Source organism: Rhinolophus ferrumequinum, chromosome 4, assembly GCF_004115265.2.
Source record: "Rhinolophus ferrumequinum isolate MPI-CBG mRhiFer1 chromosome 4, mRhiFer1_v1.p, whole genome shotgun sequence".
In the NCBI taxonomy this organism is placed as follows: domain Eukaryota; kingdom Metazoa; phylum Chordata; class Mammalia; order Chiroptera; family Rhinolophidae; genus Rhinolophus; species Rhinolophus ferrumequinum.
In genome coordinates this window covers 46274726-46300797 of record NC_046287.1, presented here as the reverse complement: position 1 = coordinate 46300797, position 26072 = coordinate 46274726, and the positions used below count along the sequence as shown (strand labels likewise).

At 35.2% G+C, this 26072-nt stretch overlaps 1 protein-coding gene across 4 annotated transcripts in view; it reads left to right on the top strand.

Annotated features, from left to right (window-relative positions):
- Nucleotides 1-26072, top strand: part of NALCN (sodium leak channel, non-selective) — a 315292-nt gene that overhangs the window by 143872 nt on the left and 145348 nt on the right. For all 4 annotated transcript variants that reach the window (XM_033104832.1, XM_033104830.1, XM_033104828.1 and 1 more), the window contains exons 12-13: nt 13223-13390; nt 19862-20053. In XM_033104832.1, coding sequence (XP_032960723.1) covers nt 13223-13390; nt 19862-20053 — 360 coding nt within the window. The remainder of the gene's footprint in view (nt 1-13222; nt 13391-19861; nt 20054-26072) is intronic.

Here is a 26072-nt window from a genome sequence, read left to right as displayed (position 1 = left end):
AATATAAACATCTAAGTGGGTATCAATATTTTTAAGAAGTCACTTATGAATTCTCCTCTTCTTTCCTGTAACAAAGTATCATTAGTACTAAACTTTCACTGAAGTAGACTTTGTGATGTGATGCTGCCTAATTGCTTCATGGTATATGGAGCTTACAGTTTAGCAAGAAATATAGACAATAAATAATAACAAGTTTTTTATGCTATGGAGAACCAATTACAGGGGCTTATGAAGAAGTTATATCGAGTCTAACATCTGGTATAATTTTGCTGCAAAACCAGCACACAAAGAATGGATTGTCATTAAAAGCAGAGGGAAACATGGACCAATAGTAATATTTACAGGTGAATTTCTAACGCAAAGATTGGACGTTGAAGAAATCACTATCAAGTTATTTCTATCTGCCCTGTGAAGTAGGAAGCAAGGTCTGCATCCAGCCTGATGATGAAGTAATAAAATGGGAATCTTGTGGAGAAAAGAGAGAAGTGGATACTACCTATGGAAAATGCAAAAAAAAAACCACAAAAAAACAAAAAAACTAATTAAAGATGCATCAAGTGCAATGCTGAAGATCTAGTCGAATTTTGAGACTCAAAATTTATAGTGATACCAATTTAGATGGGTCTGTGCCTTTTTTTAGGCCTTACATAAAGGAGACAAAGGCAACATTTAGATTGATCCAGCTTTAGAGTTTTTTTCAGGTAGAGCTGAAAGACAAGGAATCAGGGAGTATGGGTGGCTGGCAGAGGAGTTGAAATGATGACCCTATAGTCTAGGTTGGATATGAATAGAAGTGAAGATAAAAGGAGGATGAAAGAACAAAATGAAGTTATCAAGTATCTAAATGGTCAAAGAACAGGTATAGTTGAAGTGATGGAATAAGAGAGCTAGAAGGTAAGATTGTGATCAGAGTGGGATCCAGGATTTAGAATTTTAGAATAATTCTGGGTAACTCAATACAAAATCTATGGTATTATAAGGATGTGCGGGTCTTAGGCATAATGATGGAGTCGAGACAAAAATGGCAAGGAACTATCAAGCTAAAGTGTTGGCTGAGCCTTCACAATGACATTCAAGTCATTCCGCGTGAGGCTAGTTCTTGGGGAAACAGTGTAGGCAGGAACATGTGGGAGGAACTGACAGAGATTTTAATCAAAGGCTGCCACAGGGAAAGTGTTGTAAGAGGATGTTTTAACCTGATGGAATACATCTCAAAGAGGTGTTGAGGAGTAATGGATGGGCATCTTTTCCTCATCCACATGTTATCCTGCATGGGCCATATGGAACACTGGAGCATGGGCATCCTCTTCTGTAAAGGACTGTAGGGAAAGTTATGCATTTGGAACAGAATCAGTTGAGGCAAGGACACAGGAAGCAGATTCTGTGAGCAGAGGCTGAGAATGTAGAAGAAATTGGTTAACATGGAACAAGAGACCATAGGTTAATTAAAGGCTCTAGGTGGAATGAGATGAGAAGATAGGCGACGTAGAAGAAGTATACCATACATAGTATTAGAACCGGAGGTCAATGGGCTGATGACAAAAATGCCTAGGAATGAAAAACAGAAATAGCTATACGTGATTGAGATTATGCCTCTCTGGAAGGAACAATCTGTATCTGCTCCTGAGGAAGTCCTGGATTACATTAACTTGGCTTTTGTAATCCAGTCCGGTAGGTACTCAGTCATACTAAATCAATCCTGTAGAATAAATACATACTTGTATGCCATCCACGGGGCACAGAATCCTCCAGTAAATTTTACCTACTTTGTTCACATACAAAAGTCACTCTCTTTTCTAATGTGTTTATGTGTATTAGCTGACTTAATGGTCATGCTGTAAGAGATTCCACCAAAATTTATAATTTTATATTGCAGAGTTCATTGATACTACTTAAGTGCATAACTAGAGTCCAGTGGCAGTAGATAAATCCTTGTCATTTTTATTTTCTGTATATAGTGTTAATTTTTTTTCTAATTGAAAAAAGCAGACACAGGATTATATAGTGTTAATTTTTTTTTCTAATTGAAAAAAGCAGACACGGGATTATATAGCAATCTATATAGCACGGGAATATATAGAATCTAGTATATATTGTGTCTGTTATTTGTTGCTGTTTTCTCAAACCACTGGAAGTGAATTTGATTTTAATAAACTGGATGGTAGAGGTTTAGTTCACTTAATTATGTAGACATCACTATATTTTTGAACTACCAAAACATTCAGAATTTGTGCCACTCCTGTTGATTGATTTTGGGTGTCTGACTTTTCCAAAGAATGGTTGGTTATTCAAATTACATTATCACTTATTGTGTCAGAAACTTGAGCAGGAAACAAAGTGATTTGTTCCAAATGAGTGTGGATAAGTCATTTAATCAAACTTCGTTCTTTATAAAATACTCTCTTTTTTTAAGAGTCTATAAAGATGGTTTGAGTTTCAGCAAGTTGGTCAACAAACTTCTCCTTGAAGAGCCAGATAGTAAACATTTTAAGCTTTTCAGGCCACATGCTCTCTGTCTCAACTCTACCACTGCTGTGCAAAAGTGAGTGTGGTCTCAGAATGGTTGTATTCCAGTGAAATCTTATTTACAAAAATAAGCTGTGAGCTCCGTCTTGGTTTAAGCTGTAGAAACACAGTAGGTCAACTAACATCCCCTTGTGTTAAATTTAAATATAGTAATACTAATAACAATAATAGCTGCCAATTTTATGGAGGTTCTATTATGTTGCCAAGTGCTTTAAAGGAATTCATTATCTTATTGAATCCTCAAAATGGCTGTAATAACAGCAATTCAAGTTTATGGACTATAATGATACAGAATTTGAGTATGATGTAGTATTTTGGAAAGTTTCTTTTTAAAAAGATTGCAAAAGGCCATGAGCTTTTAGAGGACTAATTTCTTGATTTCCCACATATTCCAGAATAAATTATTTTGAAAATCCAAAATAAACCACTCAACCCATTAAGAGTCAACTTGCAGTCTAAAAAACATCCTTGAAGCATAAATTAAGCTGCTTAGCTTCTGTTGTGAAGCTGGGGACTTTTGTTACTTAGGATTAATTAACCTAAAATTAGAATTAGTTAAAAAACAGGAAAAACTTTGTTTTTTAGGCTATGCATAAATATAAAAAGGTGAAGATTTACTTTCCTTTGTAAGTTTTCATTTTGATCTAAGATAATACATTGTTATTAATTTTATACATAAAATCACATTTTTATAAGGAACATAATTATATTTTAAAATGTATATTCTCATTTTTTAATAAATAAGAAAACTTGAATAATACTTTTCTATTGTTATATAAAATATATAAATATATTTGTCTATAGACTAGACTGTACATTTAACAGAAATTAAGCAGCACATTGTTATGCATAGAAGATTAACAATTTTAACAAAATTCCTCTTTTAAGAAAGTCACAAATTGATGGGAGAACTAGAACAACGAAACAAGCAGTTCTAGCAGCGTAGTTCTAACAACAGGTGTCTCTGCCGCATTTCTCTGCAAGAGACAGGTTTAATTTACCTTGCTTAGAACTCCAGGATGTCTCTGTAGTTTCCTATTTTTTCTATGATTACTATGTGTTTGAAACAGAAAAACTTTCAGAAAGTATGGGCTCATTTTGCCATCTTGCAGAAAGTCATTTCTTCTAGAAAAGTAATTTCTGTGTTCTTCTGAAGACATTTGGTTTTATGATATTTGATAAAATGAAAGAGCCATTTATTTTTGTTCGAACAAAATCTGACACCCATATTTCAGCTCATTAATCACAAAAAATGACCAAATTAAGAAAGTAACTCATCTTGCCATAGCAACAGTCTTTCATATTACCATTAAGTTTAATTTCATTTTCTGGGAAACCATTAAATAAGTTTCTTCTTCTGGCAATAACTTTTTTGTGTGTTTCTAAAGGATTTGGGCCATATCTTGTTAGGTGAAAAATAATACAATAATGACATTTTCAACTATCAAAGATCCATCTCAAAGTTTGCTGTGTAACTACGAGATAGAATACTGAAGGTGCACTATAGACTAAGAGTAGGTGATTTAAAGACATTTCTAGAATAATGCAGGCAATCATTTATTTTGGTGTTATTTAATCTGAATTTCATTTAGGACAATAGGGTTACTTGAATTGAGTTTCTTGTGAGTTTTGTCCTGTAATCTTCTGTTGTGATAAATATGCATCCATTTTCTCATGAACGTTCATTATGTTTCTTTGAAATTATGAAATAGAGACTGCAACACAAATCTTTCAAAAATCTTTCCACATTTCGGCAGTATCTCTACCATTTTATCTTATCAGACCTGCATGGCACAATCAGCTCATCTATAATTTGTCACCTATAAATGTTCATACATTATTCATTAATTTAAAGGGCAGAACAGTTTCCATTGTTCCATTTATATTAAACATGTCATTTTCTATTCAGTTATGTCTTTCCTTAGTTTCAGAAATTTGGCAATCATCTTGTTTCACGTACTAGCCTCACAAACCCAATTAGAAGCTCTTTTGGAAAACAAGCATTTTAAACTTCTTGCACTTACCACTCTGAAAAAAAATCTTTTCACAAGCAATGAGCAGTTTTGAGAAAAACTACTCTTTCTTAGAATAATAACTCCTTTAATTTTACTATCTGCTTTTCATTATTGATCATTTTCTTAAGACTGGAGGGTTGGTTATAGTATATATCACTATATGTAGTATATTATAGTATATATTAAATAGCATATGCGTTATTATAAAATAAAAATTTGGAAAAGAAATAATAAAATGTAGTGTTTAAAGAATTCATATAACTTGTGTTTCTGAAAATATTAAACTCTACTATGGTAACAGCAAATCTGATATCTGTAGAGCATGCATTCTCAACAGGGGCTGTAAACACTGAGAAGGGGGTAAAAATTGGTTGTTGGCAGGCAAAAAAAATCTTACTCTTTTTGTATATAAAGCAGAGATAGATATGTGGAGTATATAAACAGATATCTTACATATCTGTGGTATTAAGATTCCATATGGTATGGTCATTAGGAACAAAATATCTAAAAATACTCCTGGGTTGTGATTGAAAAAGTGGTTAAACAACACTGACTTAGGAAAAGAGTAAGAAAAAAGAAATATTTTGTTTTCTCATGTATTGTCTTGAAGTTTTTTCCAAGTAATGTGACAAAAATATATAAGAAAGTTTATTATACTCTTACAAATCTTGCCGTCACTCTTAAAAGGGTGAGTTTCAACTTGTAAGCACTCACAAGTGGTATAAAGTACTACAAGGGTACAGGACAAAAGAAAGGGCCCAGTACGACCCTCCCCATAAAGGGTTGTAGAGTGAGGGGGCCAACGCAGTGTCAAGCCCTGGGCTGGGAATGGAAGTCCGCCCTCCCACAGGGGGCGCTGTTGGCTGCTTGGAATTGGCAGAAGGCCCTGAGATCGGACACAATCTCAGGTGATGCTTATGGGGCATCCATCGTTACACATAATTGGGTTCTGCAGACAGCCGGGTAGCCTTCTCCCATTTATATGGCCAGCAACGTGACCCTGGCAAGTTCCGTCATGTCCATCTACTATGGAAGTTGAGCTCATTGTCACAGGCTGGAGCTGCTCATTGACAAGGGCTTAGTCTAACTGCTCCCTCACTGCTTCCACTCGGACTCTTCTGAACTTTAATATTCCTCTAACTTAAAATCCTATGCTAAACCCTGTAACCTATACTAAAATAGCTGATGATCAATTAAGCTAATTTAATTTTTTCAAATCCCTCCTTTAATCCGACATAGTTCTTACTTACAAGAAGATAGTCCATAGTTACAAGGAAGTTAGACATATTTTATATATAATATTTTTCCATAAAACTTGGTCACTTTGGGATTAATACTGTTTTTCAGAGAACTAAAGTGTTAGCCTGTAACAATTGACAAATTATGTTAAAAACGAGGTATTTGATTCCTGGAGAATTGGAATCAGGAGTTCTCATAAGAAAATGAGATAATCACATAATAGTTTGGTAAATCATTTTAGTGCCTTTTAGTATCTTTGAAAAGCATGTAGTTTTCCCACCGATCATATAATAATGCAAATAGATCCCGTTGCATGTTTTATTATGATCATTTAAACAGCTCATTCCAACTGTCCTTTTTATAGAAAATGCAAAATAGTAAAGTAGTTAATTGCATTTATATTTAATTGGACAATCTATTCGGATATAATTCAGGCATTTATTAGTACAGTTGACCCTTAAAAAACACAGGTTTGAACACAGGTTTGAACACTTATACACAGATTTTTTTCAATACATTCCTGTATTGTTTTCAATCTGTAATTGGGAGTCTGCAGATACGGAGGTCCAACTATATGCATTGTCCTAAGCCATTTTATGTAAGGGACTTGAGCATATGTGGATTTGGGCATCCGCCGCAGAGGTCCTGAAACTGATCTCCTGTGGATACTGAGGGACAACTTAAGTTTGGGGGCAGTCAAAAGTTATATGCAGTGTGGGAACAGAGCCCCAAAAAGCAGTTTCCAGGCTCTCGGCCTCACATAGAAAGGTGCTGGCTCAGGTAGTAAATGGCCGTCGACTGTGATCAAATGGCCATCAGCTGTGGCTAGTTGGCCGTCAGCTATAACCAGTGAGCAATTGGCCACTAATATAACTGCCGTGGCTAGGCTAGCAAAGAATGGGGGGGCTAGCAAGAAGATAGGGGCTGAGCCTGCAAGTGGCACAGTGAGGGTTGAGAATTGTATGGCTCCTGTTTCCTGTTTCTCCAACCCAGCCGCCAGCAAGAGTATAGTGGTGTGACTCCCCTACCAATGGCTCCGTGGGTGTTCCTTTTTGGCCTCACCATGTCCTGCATTCTTATGTGGGGAGTGGGAGCTGAGACCCTGCAGGCCGCCCTGCGTGACACATGGCGCAGCGAGCAGGGTCCCCCGCGCGACATGCAGATTTTCAACTGTGTGGGGATCAGCACCCCCCTGACCCCAATGTTGTTGAAGCGTCAACTGTAGTTCCTTACTAAGAAAAAAATAGGCCACTTTGATATGGATTACTTTCCTTCCTTTGGAATGAAAGTCTGAAAATACAGGTGAAGGAAAAGACGGAGGGGTGGGAAACTATCGCTGCTCCCTCTGCCAATATGACAGCCAGGTCAAGCTGTAGATGGAACCTTCAGGGTGGATACATCTGAGTTTCAGTTTCTCTAGAGATCCCCTAAGATGTTTGAAGGGCTTCTCCCTGTTTTTGTAGAGCCTGGACTAAGAAGCCAGGGCTACAGAGGTATTGCCTTTTGTTTTGACTTGTGACAGAGATTTTGGTCCTCTGGTCTCCTGACGCCGCTGCTCAGTTTCAGGAAGCTTATAATCCCTTGTAAAGGAGTTGCACCTGCCCACTGGTTGCTCGTGGTACAGGGAAAGCCTGACAGAATCCCACTGATGTCAGTGCACCAGGAAGGGAACCTCCTTGGAAGTTGAATTACTCCCAGGTGGGAGGTTGGGAATGGATTCCACCAGTTGGTGAGAAATGCTGAGAAGGAGCAGTTTCCTCCTGATATCCAATAAAGGGGCTGTGGAGTTTTAGGCTATTTACCACACAAATCACAGTGCCCTCTGCCACGCCTTATTTGCTACTGCTCAAGAGAGCATAAAAGACAGACAAACAAACAAACATATAGTCATGAACAAGCCAAATATATATATATATATATATATATATATATATATATATATATATATATATATATTCTTGTACAAAGGGATTCAGAAAATGAGGATGAGACCGAGAAATCCAAGGTGAATATCTAATACAAGTTTCCCAAAATAGGTAACAGGTTTTTTTAAATCTAGTTTTTAAAAGATAATTAAGGCACAAAGGAAACTTTCTGAAACTTTGGCTAAAATTTTCATAAAATGAACTGAAAAAAGGGCTCAGTCATTGTTGAGAGCTAGTTATTAATATGGGAGAGCAAATAAAAGTATGTAACTCAAGAAAGAATAGAAATCGTGAGCAACTAGCCACCCAGCTGTGAATAATAGGAGTCCCTGAAGGAAAAAGGGAATAGATAGAAGAAAAATTGTAATAAATGAGAGGAATTTTTCCTAAACTGAGGAAAAGCATAAATCTGTAGATTGAAAGAGGTCACTAAGTCTCAAAGATTAAATAAAAAATAATACGTTTTTAGGCATATCCTGGTGACCTTCTTTGGTAGCAAGCATAAAGAAAATAACTTTTCAAGCCTCTTAAGAGGCTTAAATAACATGCAAAGGCAAGTATATATAATGTGGATGACTCCTATATAGTATTGGAAAATAGAAGGCAGTGAGCCAGTGTGTGTATATATACACACACATACATATATCACTGAGAGAGAAAAAACACAGCTCAGGAATCTTTATGCAGCCATAATATTCATGTCAGTGTTTAAAATGCATTTTAATTAGGAAAGGATTGTGAAAGTGTACAGTCCTTGGTGTTTCTTTGAGGAAATTACTCCAAAGTTTGCTAATCATAAGATAAGTTCATCACAATCCACAGGCTACATTAGAAAATGAAAAGGAAAGAAAAGTGGTGGGTACTGAATCTAAAAGGAGGATGATAATAAAAATATCAAATAACAATTAAATTTGTGAACAATCTCAGAAAAAGCAGGATTTAGGAAGGGGTATGGTATCGAGAGTGGGGTGATAGAAATGTGCTATGAAGTCTGTAGATTGGCAGGGGTGTGAGGGATGAGTGAGCAAGCAAATTTGTATGGGAGAAGAGTTCACAATTATTCAAATTTGATGCAATAATAAAAATATATGTTTATTTATGATCTTTCTGATAAACTCGAGGATTAGAAAAGCAGAGTAGAATGTCCAAACTAGCAAGGAGGGAAAAGTACTCAAAAACAATTTGACCAAGCCAGAACAAGCAAGAAAAGGTTAACACTTATTTGTGGATTCTAAAGAAAAGAATAAGTGAATGAACTAATCAGAAACAGTTTTGGAGACAAAGAGGAAAAACTGAGGGTTGCTAGATGGGCAGGAGGGGTGGGGGGTGGGGGGAGGGTGAGGGGATTGGAGGGCAGTCGGTGACCACAGGATGGCCACGGGTTTGAAAATTAATCTGGGGAACGTAATTTGGTGGTTACCAGAGGGTAAGGGGGTTGGGGGGTGGGGGATGAGGGTGAGGGGGATCAAATGTATGGTGATGGAAGGGGAGCTGACTCTGGGTGGTGAACACACAGTGTGATTTATGGATGATGTGATACAGAATTGCACACCTGAAATCTATGTAATTTTACTAACAATTGTCACCCCAATAAATTAAAAAAAAAAAGAAAAGGTTAAAACATGAAATAGGAATGATGTACAATATACAGTAAACATAAGACCAAGTATAACTTTGGCACATTAATTATGAGAAGGTTGAATTTTACTAACAGAAGACATAGAAAATCTGATTATGTTTAAACACAAAACTAGTACATTTTTCATAGGGAACGCATACAAGGTGACCCCAAAAGGTGCCTGAAAATTATCCCTCTACAAAACAACTAAAAATGATACCTGAATATGAAAACATTTTAAATATTTAGCATAACATACAAAAAAATAAGGAATATTCTTAGGGCCAGAAATTAAGTGTGAGGTGAGTGTGAAACGTCCAGTGGGCACTGAAGCCAGAGGCTGCCCTGAGGGCATTTGCATAACCTTGTCACCTAGAACTTGTAATTCTAGGACAAATTAAGACTGCAAGGTGAAGTGTCAGAACAGAGATCCCCACATAACGTCAGGACACATGAGAGTCTTTACCTCAGAGAAAGAAGGAAAAAGTCCATCCATCCCTCAGAAGAAAGTGATAAGGAAAACTTCAGTCTTGACCTGGACTCCAGATGCATAGAGGAAGAGTAAGCTTTACTAAAACACGTGGTGTAAGCTCCAGCCTGCCATCACGTGGGACTGGAGTTCCAAGTCACATTAATTTTAGGGTCTGAGAAACATCAGCCAGAAAATTGATTTAAAGGTGTACCAAATTTGTAAGATACCCCATGCCACCTGACAGAACCATTTTTTTTCTGGAAAAAATGTACTCTAAACACAGGTCTTGAAAATGTAAAGGAAATCGATGATTTCCTGGCAAAGTATAAACTACCAAATTGATGGACTAGTTAGGAAACATGATCAGAAAAACATTGGAAAGCTTTGATATACCATTACAAAGAGGTATAGACCCACTGGTTTTACTACTGGATTTTACCTACTTTCAAAAACGAGATATTTCTTATTTAAGCAATTACAGATCATACAAATAGTGGAAAACTCCACAATTAGTTTGATGAAACTAGCATAAGCTTAACCAAGACATGATAATGATAATATATGTAAAATTATAGACCAATTTTGTATATGACAGTAGCTACAAAAATTATTAATAAAATAGTATCCAATAAAATTCAGCAAACTGGCATTACCATTTAGGGTTTATTCCAAATATACAAATGGTCAGCATCAAGGGCTCTTGTGATATATTTCATTACCTCAACAAATTGAAGGCTAAAATCCTCTAAGTAGAATGAAGAGAAGAAAAGTCCTTAAACATGGTAGAAATTAATTATCAAAACCCACTGCAATCATTATGTATGAATGCCGCAGAAACTTTCAATGAAAATAAGGAACAAATCATGGATTCCTCTTTTTCCCAGTTTATTATTTAGTATATCACTATATAGCTGTACCATGATAACTAATAAATTAATCCAATTAACTCCAAAATTAATCTCGGAAAAAATCTTACCTTTATTTACAAATGAAATGTACATGTAAAAAAATTCAGGATATCTTATTAAAAATATTAGAATTAATAGAAGAATCTAATGAGATTGTGATAGAAAATCAACATAGATAAATGAATAGCTTTCCTCTCCACTGGAACTAACTAGGTAGAAATGGTAAAATAAATGAATAAATAAAAATTTAAAAGGTAAAGAAAATGCACTTACATTTGTGACTGGAATATTAAATTCATAAACATAAATTCCACAAGCAAATAATAACATCTTTATGGGGAACGTTTTTACTATAGTCCAAATAAATAGAAAAGCATACTGTGTTCCTGGATATGAAAACTTAGTAGTAATCCTTCTGGAGACCTGTTTTATATGCAAAAGGTAAAGAAAAATATAATAAAGATAGAAATGTGTGACCATATAAAATTTAAAGTGCTTATAGAGCAAATGCCACCAAAGTTATAAATCAAACTATTCACTGGGGACAAAATATTTGCAGTTCATATAGCAGACAAAGATTAATGTCCTTAATATCAACAACTCCAAAAACTGATAAGACACCACCAAAAAAAAAAAAAAATTGGCACAGTTATAAACAGAAAAATTGTTTTAAAAAGAAAATAAATCTAAATGATCAATACACATATGAACAGATAAACAAAAGCTTGATTGAGTAAGTTTGATTAGATCTGGTGATGGTACAGATTTAGGACAAGAAGCACTTTCCTACCTTGCTGGAAGGCAAATGATTTACTATAACGTTTTTAATGTAGTCTATTAGTATTTTCTAAAATTTAAAGCACACAGACCTGTCCTTTGCCCCAGCAGTGCCAGGTTTGAGAATCTACTTACAGATATGAAAGCCCAATAAATATGGGTATTGCATAAGGATAGATAGTGGGACTCTGCTTTTGAAGTAGCAAAATGCTTAACCATTTTTCCTGATGGTTCCTTATCAAGGAAGTAGCATTCTTCAATGAGTCATTAGAAAAAATGGTGACTTAAAATAAACATTGAATACTATGGGAAATGATGCAGCTGATAAAAAGAATAAGTAGGACCTGTATCTTTTATCCTGGAGGGACGTCTATGATAGTTAGAAAACCAAGTTGCAGAATAACATAAAATGCAAACCTGTTTATGTGGTTAAACAATATATGTTTGGATGAGGTAGGAGATGTTTGAGGGGACAATATGCAAAGTGGCCAATCACGTGAAAGAGTTGGGCACGAGATTTTGTTACTACTTTGTATTTAGGATTATTTCACAGTTGAAATGTATTATTTTACTTGTTTAAAAAGGAGATGAGGGTAAGGGGGATCAAATATATGGTGATGGAAGGAGAACTGACTCTGGGTGGTGAACACACAATGTAATTTATAGATGATGTGATACAGAATTGCACACCTGAAATCTATGTAATTTTACTAACAATTGTCACCCCAATAAATTTAAGAAATAAAAAAAAATTAAAAAAATAAAAAAATAAAAAGGGACATGTCAATTTAAATTAAGAAGCTACTAAGAGTCTACAAAAGTGCTAGAGTGAGAGGTAATGCTAATTTCCTCCTCAGATCTCAGTTAACCATCTACAATGCTTTTAGTGTTTTATTCTTAAAAATCTTATTAAAACTCCATTTTTATCAACAATTTCCAAATGTTAGTGGAAGAAAATCCCTTCTGATATTCCGTGTTGACCTAGAAAAAGAAAAGCAAGCTCTCCTTTATTCTTTTCTTCCAATAAATCATCTGGTATCTTCTCAGAGGGATGTGGTATGACTAATTCCAGCACTCACTCTGGTGCCCTTTAATTAGCAGTTAATCTGACAGTGCACATTTTAATTCCAGTTACAAACCTCTTTATCATATGAGTTTTCTTATCCATAAAACAAGTAAAGAAATAGCACATGCTCAGTTTATATGTATATTTTATAATACTGGTATTTGGAATAGAAAATTCATGGAATTAATGTGATAGATTAAGAGGTTGAACTAATTTATTAATATAGTAATATTGATTACTGATTTTAATAATTAATATGGATATAAGTTGTATTAGTTATTAATTTATATGTGCACATACACACACATAAATTGTTTGGTATACTCGTAGAATCCAAACTTTTCTGCTTGTTTATGTGACCCAAAGCATAAATGACATTTAAAGATTTTATTTTAGTTTAATTATGTTAAGTAATATGTGTTTTATAATATATCATGTGCATTATAGAAACTTTATCTTTTTGTTTTTCTTATTGCTTAAGATATATTTGGTCTGCTATGTTCTAGTTGGTGTGTTTCAAGATATATTTTTTTTTTATAAAATGTCATTCTAGTTTCTTATGGGCTACTCATTTTATATAATACTGGCTGAAATTCATGCACTGACAAATATATGAAATCTTTTGAAGTAAATTATAGTTTTATGTTCCAATTCCACTGTCTCTTTGTTCCCCTAGGTGGCTTTCACAGTACTTTTTGATTTGGAAGCACTTCTGAAGATATGGTGTTTGGGATTTACTGGATATATTAGCTCATCGCTCCACAAATTTGAGCTACTACTTGTAATTGGAACTACTCTTCATGTATATCCAGATCTTTATCATTCTCAATTCACATACTTTCAGGTAATACAAATGATGCCTATTTGTCTGTAGAATTTTTTCATTCCAGAGAAAATACCAGTCCCATTATAACAGCTATGTATAATTATAATAAGTATATAGCAAATGCCAACTTGAGATAAGCCAATGACATCTTAAATACCCTAAGTAGTGCATTCATAAATTGTAACATTGTTTTTTTAAACTCCTGAAAATTCACAACAATAAATGAAGATGTTTTATATAATAAATCAGTGCACTGTAAAGATATACATTTTTACATATACATGGGTATTATACATCTATGTATACATATCAAATTTTAAACTACATAAGATGTTGACACACACTTTAAAGATTAGGAAATAGGAATTTAATTGCAAGTGTACACCTCCCTTCTCAATAAGCCTACATATGTTCACTCAACAATGACTTCCAATTGAAATAATAAGAAATAAAGCTCACCTTTACAGATCGTAATTAATCATACTTTATTATTTATAAATGCCTCTTACTTTCTTTATGATGATTAAATAATAATACTTTAACTATTTAGAATAACTGGATTCTATCTTTTTCAAATGTGATACCTTGGATCACATCATTATAATTATTCAGTAAACAAGTAATTATTAATTATGTTTTTTGTAATTGTTGAATAATAACAGTGTGCTCACTGTTCTTTTAAATATTTGGTCAAAATGATAAAGTATGTATGTGATATCCTAATTTTTAATAATCTCAAATATAGTCATTTTTCTGAGTCAAAATTGGTCATTTATATCATTTATCTTGGAAATATCACAATGTGCTTTGTTTTCTTAATAGATATTTTTAAATAGTTGGAGAACAAAGTAGCAGTAGAATTTTAAAAGAAATAATTCAGAAAATAAGATTCCAACTCCTTAGAAGAAAGAAAATGCATTCCAACTTCACCGATTTTATTTATTGGTCATTTTCAGGGCAATATTAACTTAAGATGCCAGATCACAACCTGAAACTCAATATTTTTGATACCTGGAGGAAAGAACATGAAAATATAATTCATGAAAATGAAAAACAAATACTTGTAACAACTAAAAAGCTGAGTTTCTAGTCATCACACCCAAGAGTAGTAAAATCACAGAGGGTTATCATGGCTCAAGCTTTCAGTACCGTCAACATCTTTGGACATAAATCCCTTGTCCTTTGTTGGGTTATGTCCTTGGGCTTGATTATCATAAGTGAGATGGCTGGAGCAAGAAATATACACATTTAAAACGCTTGATACAAAATATGCTTCCCCAAATTCATGCATTATATGCTCTTCTTGGGCACTGCTGTTTAGATTCACAGAATCAACATGAGCATTTCGTGCCTACTTTAGAAAACCATTGCAGAAATTATAGAAAACACACCTGATAGTCAAAACTACAAGATACTTTAATATAAATCTATTAAATCAACCAAATTAAGAAAAGTATTGATGCCTGTTTCAGCAAGGATATACTGTAAAATATGTTTGGGATTTAAAAATTCTTATGGTTTCTCACAGATAATTTTTCAGAGAAAAAAATAGTTCAAAATTTTGGAATTCCTTAGGAGAGAAAAAAATGGGAACTCTTTAAATAGTAAACATTTGAGAAAAAGCTTAAATATGCATAAAAATAATAATTATGATGAATTTGCAATAACTTAGAGACATGATTATTTTATTTAAATGCAAAACAGTATAAAATTATATAACATGTAAAGTACATATAAATGGAAAAATGACTGGAAAGAAATAAACCAAAGTGTTACAAATTATTAATAGTCATCATCTCTAGTTTTTTTTCTACTAGTGTGTTTTTACAAAATATCTGAAATTCATATTTATGGTTGTAATTATATAGATAGATAGATAGATAGATAGATAGATAGATAGATAGATAGATAGATAGATATAGAGGTAGCTAGTCACATAATATGCGGTCTGTGAACTTTGCAATTTCACTGTTATCTTTGATTCTGGATTACAATTTGTAACAGTTTAATTTATATTAATAATTAAGTGATTTTCATTTGTATCTCTTATGCATGGCCCTGGGTAAATGTTTCTAACTAAAACATTAAAAACTACCTCAGTTATTTTGTGTCTAAAAGAAAAAAAAAATCTCTCGAGAAGATTAGGTGTCATAGGATTCATATGAATTCATTCTGGAGAACCCACAGTACCGAACAGATTGGCTGCTTATGGACCCACTGTCATCTCCCTAGTTGGTCCTCGCACTTCTCATTTCAGTGGACCTTGCTTCATTGTGTTGGAAGCAAGTCTGCCCTTACTCAGTTTCATATTTTTCGTATTTAAATGAAGTCAGCAGATTAGTACAAAATGGCTCCCTTTAAAATGTTAATTATTTCTGAGACGAATTATTGGTGTTATTCATCTATTTATTTAAATGATATTTGCTGAGTGCTTACTGTATGCCAGGCACTGTTCCAGATACTGAAGGTGGAGAGGTGAACAAGGCCACAAAGATCTCTTCCTCAGTAAGCTTAAATTCTAGGTGATAAACAGTTCACAAACAGTTACACAAAAGAATGTAGAATACAAGTGCCAGGAATGGTTTGAAGAAGAAATTGTGAGGTGGGGTCCTATTTTAGATAAGTTGTATGTATGGTAGCCCTTTCTGAAGAGGTGACATTTGAGCAGCGACTGAAAGAAGTGAAGGGGTGAGCCATGCGAAGATCTGAGGGGAATCATGCCAAGTAGAGAGAGCCACATGTCACCTGTCCTGAGGTGCAAACATACTTGATATTTTCAAGGAAAGGCACAAAGACCAGCATGGCTGGGCTGGAATGAATATAGGGCAGCATTGCCCTGTGGGAATTAATAAAATCTTTTAAAAATGCCATGGTTCTGACATACCAAAGTAATCATGACATCAACTGGTATTTATTGTGTATTTACTATGTGCCAGGCACTGTGCCGAGTGCATTATTTCATTTGTTTCTCATAACAATTCTGTGAGATAGAGAATATATATATATATATTTCTTGAGGTCCCAAGAAATCTAAGAACTTGCCCAAATTCACATAACTAGCAAATAGACACTCATTCCCAAGAAGTTTAATTCCATCACTCATATTCTTCACCACACAATTTATATAGTATCTCATTATTAATCTACTGAGTGATTGTTAAGAGGCAGACTTAGAAATATGACCAGGAAAATGTGCTTAGGAAACAATCACAAAATGTTCTACAGTGCTCATCTTTGACAGTATGCTTTACTTTATTTTGTATCTGTAGGAACACAAAATCAAAAATACTGGGTAGAGAGAGTGAAAAGCATACTTATCCTCACATAAGTGAAAAGGCAAATTAGAGTCGCTGTTAAGGATTTTACATTTCCAGGGATGCAGGTTAACCTTTTGAAATTGCTAATCAAGTCACCAAAGTGGGAGTTGTGTTAAGTTCTGTTTCTTCGTATATAACATGGTATATAGCTATTACAATACCAATGACTGTCTTCACTATGCTGTACTCCATACCCTGTGGAGGTTGTATGTATATGTGTGTGTGTATGTGTGTGTGTGTGTGTGTGTGTGTGTGTGTATTTTTTAATTTAATTATAGTTGACATTCAATATTATTCTACTTCAGCTTCAAGTGTATAGCATATTGGTCAGGCATCTACACAGCCTATGAAGTGGTCCCCCTAATAAGTCCAGTGCCCATCTGGCATCTTATGTAATCTTTACAATGTTATTGATTATATTCCCCACACTGTTTTTCATATCCCCGTGACTATATTATTACCTTCTACCCCACCCCCCACCTGCCAGCAACCATCAGTTTTTTTCTCTGTATCTCTGAATCTATTTCTGTTTAGTTTGCTCATTTATTCTGTTCTTTAGATTGCACATATAAGTGAGATCATATGATATTTGTCTGTCTCAGTCTGACTTATTTCACTTAGCTTAATATTCTCTAGATCTATCCATGTTGTCGCAAATGGTAAGATTTCATAGAATGTTTTTATTAGAATTTGGGATAGGATTCAAAATTGCTTAGTCAATCTTTTAAATATGATTTTAACACAAGTGGGAAAAACAAACAGTACTAAATTTGAGCTATAAACCTGTTAAATTGTTTCTGTAAAATTGCCTAGATTTAGTTGTGAACAATTAGATACTGAATCATTTATGTCTAAGTATAAAGAAATCTGATAAACATGTGAAATCTTTCCAGATTATTATTCTGGTTCTTAATATGAATGTTAATATTTTAATAGTTCTTATGATAAAGCTATTGGCTTGTTATTTGGAAAGATGACCTGAGTGTAATGTGTTGTGATTTGGGAATGTGTGTTAAGAATAATAACAGGAAAAACTGGTAACTTGACCGTGCATGTGATAAAATGCTTAACTTGAACAATATGATTTCTCATATAAATTTTTTTCTTTAAGAATTGTGTTAAGTATTTTAAATTAGCATGAAGTAAATATGCATTTTCTCAACTCTTTTAACTGTCTTTCCATCAGTTTACTAGACATGCAACTACAAATCATACCATGTGTGTTCTGCGGATCATAGTAATGATAAGGTTACCATCAATATTTCCTGTTCATTCAAAGTTTAGGAGGCACATGTGGCTTCGGATATGGCAAAATTCAGAGGGTTGAATGGTATCACTGGGACTCAGTCTATTTCTTCACTCACATTTCTTCTGTGTTGGTATCATTCTTAAGCTGACTTTCTTCATGTGGTGCCAAAAATGGCTTCCAGAAGCTCTAGGCTTATGTGGTTCTTACAGTAATGCCAACTGGAGTAAAAAGTGGAACACCTCTTATAGGTCCATCAAACATTCTGAGGATGACTTAAGTCATTGTAAATACTCTGGCCAGGATAATGGGGTTCAGGGACTCCCTTCTGGACCTCATGGAATAAGAGTGGAGTAGGAATGATTTGCCAAAGGAAAATCAGGAGGAGGAGGAAGCTAGAGACACTGGAAAGGAAAAGCCAAACATTATTTTATTTTATTTTGTTTTGTATATATAAAAATTTAAATCTATGTTTTTAAAGCATTTCCTGTTTCTCACTATATTCAAAATATATTCTTCTCCTAAGAAGCCTTCACAGACACCTTAAGCGCTTATTGATATTGAATCATCTTGGACTACCATCCTACTTACCATATTCCATTTATGCCAACACTACAATGTTCATGTTTTAATATCTCTAGATTTGGGACCTGTCTTTTAAGCATTGGTCTGTTGTACTTCAATTGGCAGCACTTTTTATTTCTCAGAGGTACATTACAGAATGATAAAATCTTATAGACTTAATTTTAACAAATGCTATTTTTCCATACTTTATATTTCAACTTTTAATTATATTCTAATTTATGTTCTTAAGAGCTATGTCTTTGATTTATACTCCCTTTGTAATAGCAGTCATTGAATAGTATTTGTCCAACACAATTTTGTCACATAACAATCAGTATTTGTTAAATGAATGAATTAATTTATTAATTAATAATTATGGGTGGGAGTTTTTGTACGCAAAAACGTTTAAACATATGTGCAAAAACATATATGTGCAAAACATTTAAGCATATGTGTGTATTTAGATAACAAGCTAAGCAGAAATAAGGAAGATCTAAAAAATACAAGGCTTACATAAGATAGAAGTTTGTTTCTTTCTAGTAGTTGGTGGGTGTCCAGAGCAAGTAGGTGGCTCTGCTCCACATGGTCATCCTGGAAGCCAGTCTGTTGGGTTGGATTGACTCTATCATCTTTGAGTTCTCATTCAGGTCCAAAGGAGCTTCTCCAGTTGTTTCCATTTTCCAACCAGAGGAAGGTATAAAGAGTATCCAGGGCAGGTTTATTTAATTTAATGTGCTAAAAGTTACAAAAATCACTTCCTTTCCCATTCCATACATCTGAACCTATTCCACTGGCCATACCTAAATACAAGTGGAACTGGAAAATGTTGTCTGTAGCCCTGGGTAGCCACTTGCTAGGCTAAAATTTAGAACGTTCTATTATATAAAGGAAGGAGAGAATGGATATTAAGGTTGCAGTCTCAGCCATAAGTAAAGGCTGGTTCAAAAATATTGCCATATCTTTTTAATTCCTTTATAAATGTATGACAGTAGATAGAAAGTTTTATTTTATGAGGCAGTGAATATAGAAAATATTGAACCAAATGTATTCTTCAATATTTGAATATTAGAAAAAAATATTGTTTCATTTCAATAATTATTTAATATCATTTTGAATTATATGTTAAAACAGTTGTCACCATTTCCCTTCATTCATTCATTTGGGATTTATTGAGTTCTTGCTATGTGACAGGCAGTGAACTAAACTGATAACTTAGTTATTATAGTGTTACTTTTTATCTCTAGATGCTCAAATGGAAAAATGTGATTTTATAAAATGCTATGAATAATGAGATTTTAGTATTTATTAAAGATTCAATGTAAATAAGTGATCAACTGTATATGTTTTTCTCTCCCACAATAGGTTCTTCGAGTAGTTCGACTTATTAAGATTTCACCTGCATTAGAAGACTTTGTGTACAAGATATTTGGTCCTGGAAAAAAGCTTGGGAGTTTGGTTGTATTTACTGCCAGCCTCTTGATTGTTATGTCAGCAATTAGTTTGCAGATGTTCTGTTTTGTTGAAGAACTGGACAGATTTACAACGTTTCCAAGGGTAAGAACAAAAAATGCAGTTTAATTCATTATTCTTATTTTAGTAATAATGATTAACGTCAAAGTAATTTCACTTTAACAGTGGTTCAAAAATATTGCCATATCTTTGATAATTTTAATGTTTAAAATGGTTTCTTCTTTGGGGTGCAGGTGTCTGAGCACATTTTCAGCATTGCCATATTATTCATCAATTCTAAAATTCTGAAAATAATCAATGAAATAATCAATAATACAATGAAATACTGAAACTGGTAAAGATAGAAACGAGTATTCTTAGCACCTGAAAATATTGTAGACTTTTAAAATACAGTTTGCTTTTTTGTGTTTGTGAGAGTTAACATTTTAAAATATGTTTTAGAGTTTATATATTTTTAAGTCAGGCATAATGTAAAAGGAAGCTTTTGATATTTAAATTCATAAGCACTTCAGATTTGAAGTATCTTTAGAAGAGCATCTAGTCCCTGCCTCTGCATTCTCCTTACAATTCACTTAGGCTAAAAGGAAGTTTAAAAATCAATCAATCCATAAGCGGAACTCAGGTAGAAAATGCAGCTCCTAACCAGAAGGATCCTAAAATTTAACTCTGTGTGGATTTAGAAGCATGAAAAAATACAATGACCAAGACAAATTTTATACACACACACACACACACACACACACACACGCACGCACACACACACGGTGCCAAAAAAAAGTATACACATTTTAAGAAAGGAAAAAAATGTATTAAAATTGTAATACTCATGTATACCGATAACAAAAGATGAATACAAGTCACGCTTGACTTCTGCAATTACAAGAGGTGCTCAAGGTGGTTACCATCAGCGTCCAGACACTTCTGATAACAGCGAACTACTGCTTGAGCAACGTTGCCCAAAGTGTCCACTTATATACATTTTTTGGCACCCCTGGTGTGTGTGTGTGTGTGTGTGTGTGTGTGTGTGTGTGTGTGTGTGTGTGTTCAATGTTAGCTGAAATCCTAAGGCCATTATATGGGAAGAAGAATCTTGGGGTAAGAACAGCATATACTTTTTTTTTAAATCAACTTTGAGGGCAAAGCTGTCTATACTCATCACAGATAAACTAATCATAGCCTCGGTGAATTTTGAAAACATTGTGCTAAATGTGTTGCTCATCACCAACCATTTCTTGAGCACCTATCAAGATCCAGGCAATTTTGGTGATCCGGGGACACACACATAACTAACTTTCCAGTCCTCAAGAATTTCTCGGTTGCGAGGGGTAACCAGTAAGTTAACGTAAAGCCTTGATAAAGGCCAGGTGATGTAGGAACCCAGAAGTAAGGTCCTTAACCAGCAATAAAAAGTCCAAGAAACTTCTTGGAACAGGAGGTTACTGAAGACCAGTTGGATGTAGCCAAATGAAGTGTAAGAGTACAGTGTTCCAGGATTTGGGGACAGTTTGTGCTAGAGGTCTGAGGTGAGCCATTTCTTATTCTAGACCTTAAAAGAGAAAGAACGGTTAATGGCAGGAGGAGGACATAAGGCCAACAAACTTTTAACTTGGATGAAAGTGTGATCATGTTTAAATGCCTAAGGGAAGGAGCAAATGGAGAGTGAGATTAAAGACATCTGAGCTAAAAAGGTCTATAGCAAAAGGTTCCTGAAGGTAGCATAAGAGCACTGGCACCAAGATTGGCCTTAGGTATTGAGCTGTCAGTTGTCTAGGTGGTTCTGTAGGGCAACAAACCAACCCAAAGTCACAGTGAGCCTTTGTTTACTTACTGCTGCATTACAAACAATGGGGAGATGCAGGCACGGGCTCCTGAGCGTTCCATGCTGCCCACTGAACAGCACTGGCAGAGGGTCAGGCCGGTCAGCACAGAAGTGGTGGGGAGGGACGGCGTTTGCACTGCAAAGCCTGTCATTGCCTATGGTGGGGCCACATAGGATGCCAACTAGCCTGGAGCCAGAACCCCACCCACCACAGGAGGGTCAGCTCTTCCTCCTGGGATGGAGGATGCAGGCAAAGGTGACAATAATGCCACCTTCTCTTAGTCTGCCCCCTCACTGCCCCTTCGATGGGCAAATACAAATTGCAGACCACTACCTTTCACAGTAACACTGGGACTGTTACCCTGCTCCATCTCTCGGGCCAGTTTAATGCAGCACACAGTGTTGGAGGCCCCCACGGGTCAGCCATTGTTGTAGGCCTGGGGGGTACTAAAAGGAAAACAACCCTCAGTTCCCTTACTTACTTACACAGCCTCAGCTTAATTTCACATCTTCATCTTTTACCATTTCCTCTAATCTCACCTCACTGCTTTTATATCCCTTACCAAAAACCTCTTTGAGCCAGGTTTTTGGAGTTTAGAATAATCCAGATATTGTAAGGGTGATATCAGTCTCTAGAATTGTTGGAATCAGCACTCCATAATCAATACATCAATGTTTCTGTAACAAAACATCAACCTTCAGAAAAAGGATAAATAAAGACAAGTAATTCTTTTCTTTAAATTAAAATTTATTGGGGCGACAATTGTTAGTAAAGTTACATACATTTCAGGTGTACAATTCTGTAATACATTATCTATATCTCACATTGTGTGTTCACCACCCAGAGTCAGTTCTCTTTCCATCACCATCTATTAGACCCCGTTTACCCTCTTCTAGAGCCCCGCTTCCCCTCCTCCCTTACCCTCTGGTTACTCCTAAACTATTGTCTGTGTCTATGAGTTTTTGTTCTTTCAGTTGTTTGTCTTGTTCTTTTGTTGTTTTCGGTTTATATACCATATATCAGTGAAATATGGTTCTCTACATTTCCTGTCTGACTTATTTCGCTTAGCATTATAATCTCAAGATCCATCCATGTTGTCACAAATGGTCCTATTTCATCTTTTCTTACCGCCGAATAGTATTCCATTGTGTATATATACCACAACTTCTCTATCCATTCATCTATCGAAGGACATTTTGGTTGTTTCCATGTCTTGGCCACCGTAAATAAAGCTGCACTGAACATTGGAGCACACTTGTCTTTATGGATAAATGTTTTCAGATTTTTGGGTAGATATCCAGGAAAAGGATTGCTGGGTCATGTGGTAATTCTATTCGTAATTTTTTGAGGAACCTCCACACTGCCTTCCATAATGGCTGCATCAGTCTGCATTCCCACCAACAGTGTTTGAGGGTTCCTTTTTCTCCACAGCCTCTCCAACACTTGTTACTATTTGTCTTGTTGATGATAGCCATTCTGAATGGGGTGAGGTGATATCTCATTGTGGTTTTTATTTGCATTTCTCTGATGATTAGTGATGTTGAGCATTCTTTCATATGTCTATTTGCCATTTGTATGTCCTCTTTGGAGAAATGTCTCTTCAGGTCCTCTGCCCATTTTTCAATTGGGTTGTTTGTTTTTTTGTTGTTGAGTTATATGAGTTCCTTGTCTATTTTGGATATTATCCCCTTATTGGAGGCGCTGTTTGCAAAAATCTTCTCCCATTTAGTTGGCTCTTTATTTCGTGAATGGTTTCTTTTGCTGTGCAGAAGCTTTTAAGTTTGATATAGTCCTGTTCATTTATTTTAGCTTTTACTTCCTTTGCCTTTGGAGTCAAATTCATAAAATGCTCTTTGAACGCAAGGTCCATAAGTTTATTACCTGTGTTTTCTTCTATGCAGTTTATTGTTTCAGGTCTCATGCTTAAGTCTTTCATCCATTTTGAATTTATTTTGGTGCATGGTGACAGATAGCAGTCCAGTTTCATTCTTTTACACGTGGCTCTCCAATTCTGCGAGCACTATTTATTGAAGAGGCTGTCTTTTCTCCATTGTATGTTTTTTGCTTCTTTGTCAAAAATTATCTGTCTATATTTATGTGGCTTTATTTCTGGGTTCTCAATTCTATTCCATTGGTCTGTGTGTCTGTTTTTCTGCCAATACCATGCTGTTTTGATTATTGTTGCCCTGTAGTACAAGCTAAAGTCAAGGAGTGTGATACCTCCAACATTGTCCTTTTTTCTTAGGATTGCTTTGGCTATTCGGGGTCTTTTGTGGTTCCGTACAAATCTGATGATTTTTTTGTCCTATTTCTTTAAAAAATGCCATTGGGATTTTGATGGGGATTGCATTAAATCTGTATATTGTTTAGGTAATACGGCCATTTTAACTATGTTGATTCTTCCAATCCATGAGCACAAAGTGTCTTTCTATTTCTTTGAAGACAAATAATTAAGTCACATAAAATTTTTCCCACTAAATGAACTCTGAAAACAACAACAACATAAAAACACATCTTTGGGTATTTTTAAAAATATTTTAATATAAAAGTTGTGAATAAGGGCTGTCAGCTAGTATAGAAAAGTATTATTGTAGATAAAACTCTGTACTTCTTGTTTTCCAAGTCTGATTTCACATCACCACTCCATTACTCGTTAGCTATGTGACACTGGACAAATTATCCTTTAAGCTTTTTTTTCCACATCTGAAATATAGGTAAAAATAGTATTTTTCTCATAGCATTGTGTGTATTGAATAATATACAAAAACAACACAACTCAAGGCTTAGAAAGCATTTAAAAAGTTATATCCTATATAATGTATTGACGTTGGTGTGTTAGCCTCTGTATAAAAGACAAGACTGCTTTAGATCCATGCCTGCCTTAGCCCCTTGGGATTTTTCTCTATTTTCCATCCATGATAGTAATCAAGTAGCATTACATTTTCAGATCTCCAATTACTCAATTGTGCCTTTCTGCATGATTACTTTGACCATCTTAATGGAAGCAGCCAGCAACTGTGAGGCCCCATAATCAGTTGTTCAGCAGCTGACAGTGTTGACAGTCTAAACATGTGAACTGACAAGGAGTAGCTTTTTATCTTGCACATGAATGGAATTCAGAGTTAAATCCCTGGAAAATAATCTTATAAAAAAATGTTAAAAATATTATAATTACAAAAAGTAGTCATTATCATTCCCAATGAAATGAAGCACCATCAGTTGGTGGTCCTTGCCTAATAGGAAATTATCAGAAAAGATGGTTAAAAACACTTTCCAGATGCTACTGTATTTCTGTTCAAACACTGTTTCCTGGATCCTACTCCCCCTTTTCTCTCATGTGACATCTCTCATTATCCAGTGGTTGGGTGTTGAACTAAGTTGGTTAATTAGAGTATGCACCAAAGCACAGCACATTAGGAGAACAAATTTTCTGTAAGAAAAACCACACAATACTTCCCAAAGTAAGATGGGAACTTCAAAAATCAACAATTGTTTATATTACCTTTACTTGGGTCCAGGCCACCTTGGAGGCTTACTACCACCAACATACATAGAGCTATGGGATGTAGGAGAGTAAACTTGAGAGGCTCTGGGAAATGACTGACCATGAAGAAAGGAGTCCAGCAGAAGCAGGAGGAGCCTGACTGGCAAAGGGGACTCAGTGTTTGTGCAAGGGAAATCATTTTTTTCTGGCTGTGTTTTGAACCTGATCTTGATCCAGCCATCCAGGTGGCATATACTCTCTAAGAAAATGGGACTAGCTGTATAAGTAAGCACTGGTTTGATTAGACCTGATTGTATCTTGGGCCCCAGCAATCCCCTGTGAAACCCATCTAAGAGGACTTGACATGGACACATGAAGGTGGTTTCCCCATCCAAATTCCAAAAAGAGAATCCTGGAGACACAGAGGGCCAGCAGAGAAAATAGCAGCTTGGGTGCACTGATTGCCAGTGCATTGACCTGCTGGCAGAGCTTCACCCACATTGAAATACCCCAGGTATTTCCTGAAATACTAGAAGGTGAAGGGGATCCTAAAGGGAGCTCTCACTTGCATTCATTCCACAGGGTCCCCTAATGGGTCTCCCTGCCTCTGTCGGGGTACTTTAATCCATTCTTCGTTTGCAGTAAAAATGGTCCTGCTAAGATGTCTCATCACACTCTCCTGTTTAAAATTCTTCGAGGTTCTTCTTTCCCTCAAGATAACAAACCTTTTAGTATGGTTTTCAGTATCTTTTCATTTCTGGCACTATTTACCACTTCAGGCTCACTTTTCAGGATTTCC